General features: G+C 40.8%; 1 protein-coding gene across 1 annotated transcript; it reads right to left on the bottom strand.

Annotated features, from left to right (window-relative positions):
- Positions 1 to 494: 494 nt before the first annotated feature.
- trappc3 (trafficking protein particle complex subunit 3) lies at positions 495 to 6,047 on the bottom strand. The gene is made up of 5 exons (XM_079231548.1): positions 5,938 to 6,047; positions 4,815 to 4,912; positions 2,470 to 2,569; positions 1,236 to 1,418; positions 495 to 1,112 (listed from the first exon to the last, which is right to left on the bottom strand). Exons 1-5 carry the CDS (start codon positions 5,977 to 5,979, stop codon positions 993 to 995), a joined length of 543 nt encoding a protein of 180 aa, XP_079087674.1. The 5' UTR covers positions 5,980 to 6,047; the 3' UTR covers positions 495 to 992.
- Between the last annotated feature and the right edge of the window lie 386 nt (positions 6,048 to 6,433).

Genomic DNA, 6,433 nt, shown 5'->3' with positions numbered 1-6,433 from the left:
CAGCAGACTTGTGAGTTTGGTACTAATGTTATTCTTGTGTTGCACAACAACAAAAAAGAATAAGAAAAACATGGCTAATGTTTTAGTCGGATCCGGACCAGATATTTGCCTCTAAAACCAGACTAGGAATGATTAGTGCATGTAAACTTTACGTGTGTGTGCGTGTGTGTGTGAATGGCCGCTTGTGTTTTCAGTTATTGACGAGGTGTGCAGTCTGTCTGAACGAGCAGTTCTGTTCGTTACTTCAGAGTGATGTAAAGCCATTCACAGGTGTGACAACCACAACCAACACACAGATTACGTCCATGTCCCCTGAACAAACATAAGAAAACTGTTATTGTTTGTTTGCCTTTGCAGAGCGGCTGCAGTACTCCAATGGAATAACGCTATAAGTCCACTGAAGCAGGACTGTTTGTGTGTGTGTGTGTGTGTGTGTGTGACCAATTGAAAGTCCTTCGACTATCCCAGACATTTAAGAAAAGTATTGTATTAAATATGTTGCTTTTATTAGACATATCTACCTACATAAATTAACATGCCATATAATTGGCAGAAATAGAGTGTGATTTCTTAAAAAAAAGGAAAACAAACAAGACATACATAAAAGCATTACGATGTAAGGCTTCCCAGCCTTGCACCAAAAAGAAACAAAACATTCTATACATGGCCGAATGAAAAAAGAAGAAACAGGACAGATCATTTTACAGGAAATGAAGAAAAAGTGACTTTCAATGAGGGATGGGGCGAGATAAATGGTCAGAGGCTTTTTCTTCTTCTCAGCAGGAACAACATTTCATTTCGGCGCACACACCTTAACGTTTCCCTCAAACTGTGAGCACAGATCAGTGCCAAGGAGTTGTTTATTGAAATATACCTCTCATTTTGATGTTTCGACTCAGAGTTCATTCATTCATCCTCTGACGGTGCTCCTCATGCGACTCAGTCCTCCCTAAATCAGACAAGAAGTTGTGGGAAGGATCTTTTTGTTTCCATCACTCGTCTCCTGCTGGGAGATTTTCTTCAATCCTCTTGATAAACCTCATGCGGATTTCTGTCACATTGTCCCCTCTCAGAGTGTCCTGAGCAAATTTCACATCCACGGCCATCTGGACCTAAATCAGATACATAAATCACTCACATTTCTATGAACATAAATTTGTACAGTAAATATATGGATTCCTCTATTCTATGATCATCATGAATTCATATACATTTGTATAGTGAGTGGACCTTACCATCTCCAGGGCTCCTCTGAGGACCCCACACAGCAGGTTGGAGTAGACCAGTGTGCTGTGGTTGTCCGGCAGCTCCACAAAGTCGACCAGTGGGTTGTTCTCAAGGATGAGGGAGAATTCATCTCCCGCTGGGCTCCAGTTGGTCACACTGGGGGTGATTCCCAGGTACATCTTGAATGCAACCTAACAACAACCACAGCACGGTGGGTGGAGTGGATAAAAAAAAGAAACCGATGCAGGATTACTCGATTGAAAACAGCAATGTTTGATAGCACATTAATTTAGCTGAAATTCCTAAATGGTCTGACACTGGAGCTCAGCAGCCTTGCCATAACAAGTATTTTTAAGACAAACTGAAGGAATAATATTAGTTAATAGCACCAGAACTTAAGTGGTGTGATTAAGTATTGCCTTCTGAAGAAAACATTTGTGTTTTTTTAACAAACAACAGACATTATACATTTCACTGTTAATGATTGAGGTGGTTTCGTAGTTAGGATAAAAGTCACATGATATCGTCAGATTAGGTTATCAATGCACCCTGTCCTCAACGACATGACCCTTCTCTTCATGACCAAGCGGCTATTATGGGGTTACATCTGTGAGATAACTCCCTGAGCACGCAGCAGTTACACCGGGAAAAGAGCTGGAGAGATGAATACAGGCCTGAGAGCAGCTTTCATTGTCTCCCTGTCTGTCTTCAGGGGAGTCCGACTAATGCAAAACAATACGAGGATGTGTTAAAAGGTTTAGGATGAACACAGAGAGGAAGATTGAAGTACAACATATCACAACAGCTATATGATCAGTCAGCTGCCGACTGCTGATGTTGTTTCAGAGCTTAACTAAGAGTACCTGGACAGCGCAGCAGAGAGAGGGAATCACATTGTGTGCATCACCTTTCAGAGGGATGAGATTACATTTCATACTGAATGCAATTGAATCCTCGGCTTCTGAATATCACGGCTACTATCAGGCAAAGTGAAGAGGAATGCAATCTTGGTCTCAAGTTTTGATGGATGCGGTCTAGGACTTTAAGTTTTTCTGATCTGCCCAGTCACAATCATCAATTTTCCCCAAACCCTCCCAACATTCTACTTTCCTTCATTAATAGTTAAGAGGCTTCATCAACATCACTCTCTCCAATCCTTCTTTTTCTGTCATCCCTCCTTCGCTCCATCTTTGGGAGAAGTCCACGGTCACGCTCTGATTGGCCTGGAAAAATCAAAATTACCTTAGCAATGACATCGGCTGTTTCTCTGAAATCCTGACACCTGCCGATGCTGGAGCGTGCCAGGAAATCCTCGATGAGGCGCACGCCAATGTTATAACCCCTAAGAGAGAGAGAGAGAGATTAAGTCTTTTTTCTTCATAATAGAGGAAAAGTGCTGTGGAGAACTGAACAAATCCAGAGCACCGTAAAGAGTCATTCTTGTGTCATACACTTGGCAAATTATGATAATTATGATTAAAATGCCAAGGCAATCTTGAGCCAACTGATGCATCCTGATCCTAACAAGGTCTGCCTCAGACTAAGACTGCCTTCTAAGGCCAGGTAAGACTAGCCTCATCATGACTTAGCTTAGAGAAAGCTTACGGTTGCTTCATTACCAGGCAGGCAAAGAAAATCCAGTCCAAAATCCTGTCAGTGGGGCAGGATGTTTTGAATTTCTGAGTTATGGACCCAATAATAAGTTCTTAATCTTATTTTGTGGGAGAACAGTATCCAACATAGCCTTCCAAGGATTTTCTCTCTCCTTCATAAAAACACATAGTGTTCTCTTCTTTAAAACGCCCTTTAAATTACAAGAATTGACAAGAGACAGAAGTGTGAGAAATAAAAGATGATTATGTCAACTCTCTGCTCGAGTTTATGTCTGCGTGTGGTAAATTATGAAAAGAGCACAGCAGGATGTGTCAGAGCAGCGTAAAGGGAGACATCCAAGAGACCAGAAAAAAAACCTTCTCTTCCGTTGGTTTAACAAGCAAACAATAAACTTTAACATGTTATAGCAAAGCAACTCCTTTGATGTACTCACTATGCACAAAGCATACAATCTAGCTCATGCAGTTACAATTTATATTAGTTAGGCAGGGGCACAAGTTGTTTTCTCAGTTCTCCCACTTTGGACTTAATCCAATAAACAAACTATCAAAACCACATGAATGGATTACTGACATGCCCTCGAAGCAGCGCCACAGTGCCTTGTAAAAATATTCACCAACTTGTTTTTGTTGTTGTTTGCATGCTTATGAAGCCTTTAAGAACAGGTTTGTATCTACTGATATAATTTGACATGGTATGTGACACTTAGATTGCATACAGGTGGACTTAAGTAAATCATTAATTATCTGGCTTCCGAAGGTAATTGGTAGAACCAGATCTGAGTAAGGTGCTTAGAAATGGGGTTTTTAAACTTTTTTTCTTCTTCTATTTCACTTCACCAATTTGGAATGAATAAAATACTATTTAAATTCCAGGCTGTAAAGCGACAAAATAGGAAAAACGCCAAGGAGGGTAAATACTTTCGAAAGTATTCTTCGTCCTCTTGACTAAAGCCTAGTTTATGGTTCTCCGTCAGGTCGACGGCGTACCTACGCCGTAGCTACGCCGTCGACGCAGACCCCTACGCCGTAGCCTGACGCGCACCTCCAAAAAATCCTAACTACGCGTCGCGTTGACACGGACTGTAAGCGATGTGATTGGTCCGCTCAGAACGTAATTTCCGGCAGTTGCTTTTTCCCCAGCCTCGACCGGTTTAGTGGTCGTACAGACCACCTCCGCAAACGTCTTCTCTGTCGCCTGCGCTTCAACATTTGCAATATAAGCATTTGCTCTTCAATATTGATGAGCTCCAACTTTAATGCAGCTGCTCCAACTTGGTCGCCATTGTTTACTGTGACCGGAATTCGACTATAACCCCTGAAACCACACAGCCACACAGGCACACCCCCCTGGCGGCATGGCGGTAATTGCAGGCAACGCGTTCCCTCGACGCAGAACTTCGAATGCTCAACGAAGGCGTCACGTCGACGGCGTACCTACGCCGTCGACGTGACGGAGAACCATAAACTAGGCTTAAGAGCACACTGGACGCGACAGTGACTCACCATCACCTCTCAAGAAACTAGTGGTATTACAACACAGGACGGGCCAGTGTCGGCCGGTGAGAATGCTCATTTTAGTAAATATCATCTAGAACACAATACAAAGACGTCTTTGACATAACGTCAACAGTGTGATCTTTTCACATGTAGTGGATGTTAGTTCATTTTTTGCACCTTTAACTTTTTTCTTTGTGCTAATTATAATATATGAAATAAAAAAAGGTGGGATGAAAACAGATATGTAGTGATAAATAACATGCTCTTATCCTCACAATATTGCCACACTATATTTTACCATTACATCCATGCAATTGTATACCAGTAAAATGTAATAAATGACTGGTATAAAATAATGTTGTTAATTTGTTTACTTCACACATGCCAGTCTTAACACTCTTGCTTGGCATCTGCACTATTTGGGAACCATAGTTGGGTGTGAAGACTGACAGTCGAGTCAATGGGGTTACTTACATCTTGTCCAGTTGTTTATTGACCTCCTCATCATTCTCGTAGTCTTTACAGAGCTGGGTGACCAGGGCCCCGTACGTCAGCGTGAACAGCTCAGAGTTCTACAACAGAGAAAAAACAATTATAATGTTATTTGTGCTGAAAATGATTCGTACTCAAAATTAAATGAATCACACATGTGGGGAAACTACCCGAGCAGTTATTAAATTACCATAACCAAGAACGTACATGTACATCTATAGTGAGCGCTCAAATCAGGCAGAAAGAGCCGTAAGACCAATCTCTCTGAGGTTAATGTTTCACATCATAATGTCAAGCCACCTTCGAAGATATGCAGGAATCCAGGTAATATTATATACAATGTATATTCTGGGACAAGTAGTCACTTGTAGCACTTTAGGCACACTCTTTAAAGTAGTGTAGCCAATCACCTTGCCTCTCTTAAATATATAAAACAACATGAATTATGGCTAAAAATGTAATTCGGTCAAAGTGGAGAGATACAGTGCCAAGAGATTCAGGTTTAACAGACTATGCTGTGGACAGCTCGTGTTGCTGAAATTAAGTCTAACAGTAATAAAACACGAATGTAATGCATATCTATATACTTTATACGCACTATACAAAATGGATTGTATTTGACATAACGTTGAGTTATTGTTTTGTAACGTTAAAACTATATGTGCCACCCCTTTTAACAGTGCAAATACAAACACACACAGCACCGTTATGCAGAGCTTTGAAGCTCTATAGTTTATACAGCATATACACGTGTATTTATATATGTTGTCATTGCAAACTATGGACTTCATTTAAAAAGGAGAGGAACGCGGTCCAGCTAGCTACGGTGGCTAACTACTTAGCATGTGTGCTACAACGAATCCAAAACCAAGTCAAAGCCAGAGTTATTCAACTGTAAATTAGATACTCAGCTAGTCAACCGGTTTAAATGTATTTATTCTTTTCACGTATCTAGTCACTGCTGTCACGCAAAGACACACGACTGAAGACTATAATTTAGCTCGCAGAGGCAGTAGCCAGCTGTTAGCTCGTCGGGCACCACTCTGCTAGCGAGGCTATCCGGGTTTGTTTGCTATTTTTTTTTAATCCTGCAGGAGTCGCCTACCATCTTCTTGCTGTCTGTGGTTCGGTTGGATTGCCTGGACATTGTGGACAGTGTTACAGGCTTACGACTCGATATTAATCCTTTATTTATTTGATTCTGGCTTAGTAGGTATTTCCGTAATCACGAGCGGAGTCACACACTTCCACTATAATGTCAAGCTCGCTAGATTGAACCACGAACTTCCGGTTTAACTGTAAACGTTAAAGCCGGAGTAATATACATTAAAAGCACATTATAATTCATTTTAATCAGGAGTAAAAACTCAGAACAACAGCACAATAACAATAGTACATACAGGCATAATATAATGTATTTAAAGGACATATGATAGACAATTTAGTTGAAAACAAAACTATTCTTGTTATCGTAACTTTGCATTTAGAGTTCCCTTGTTACAGGAGAAACACATTACATGCTTTATTTTGAAAACCAAGTCGTTTTATTTCTGGTATATATATTTGTGTAACTTTACCAGCTCGGTGCGCTCTTCTGTCAG

The sequence above is a fragment of the Taurulus bubalis genome (genome assembly GCF_910589615.1).
Source record: "Taurulus bubalis genome assembly, chromosome: 16".
NCBI classification, from domain to species: domain Eukaryota; kingdom Metazoa; phylum Chordata; class Actinopteri; order Perciformes; family Cottidae; genus Taurulus; species Taurulus bubalis.
The sequence above is the reverse complement of the archived record's forward strand: the minus strand, read 5'-3'. Positions and strand labels throughout refer to the sequence as shown.

Coding starts and splice junctions, on each gene's coding strand:
- trappc3 (XM_079231548.1), bottom strand. CDS start 5,979: ATGTCCAGGCAATCCAACCGAACCACAGACAGCAAGAAGATG. Junction 4,913..5,937: donor CCACAGACAGCAAGAAGATG/GTAGGCGACTCC, acceptor TCTCTGTTGTAG/AACTCTGAGCTGTTCACGCT. Junction 1,419..2,469: donor CAGCCGATGTCATTGCTAAG/GTAATTTTGATT, acceptor GGTTGTTGTTAG/GTTGCATTCAAGATGTACCT.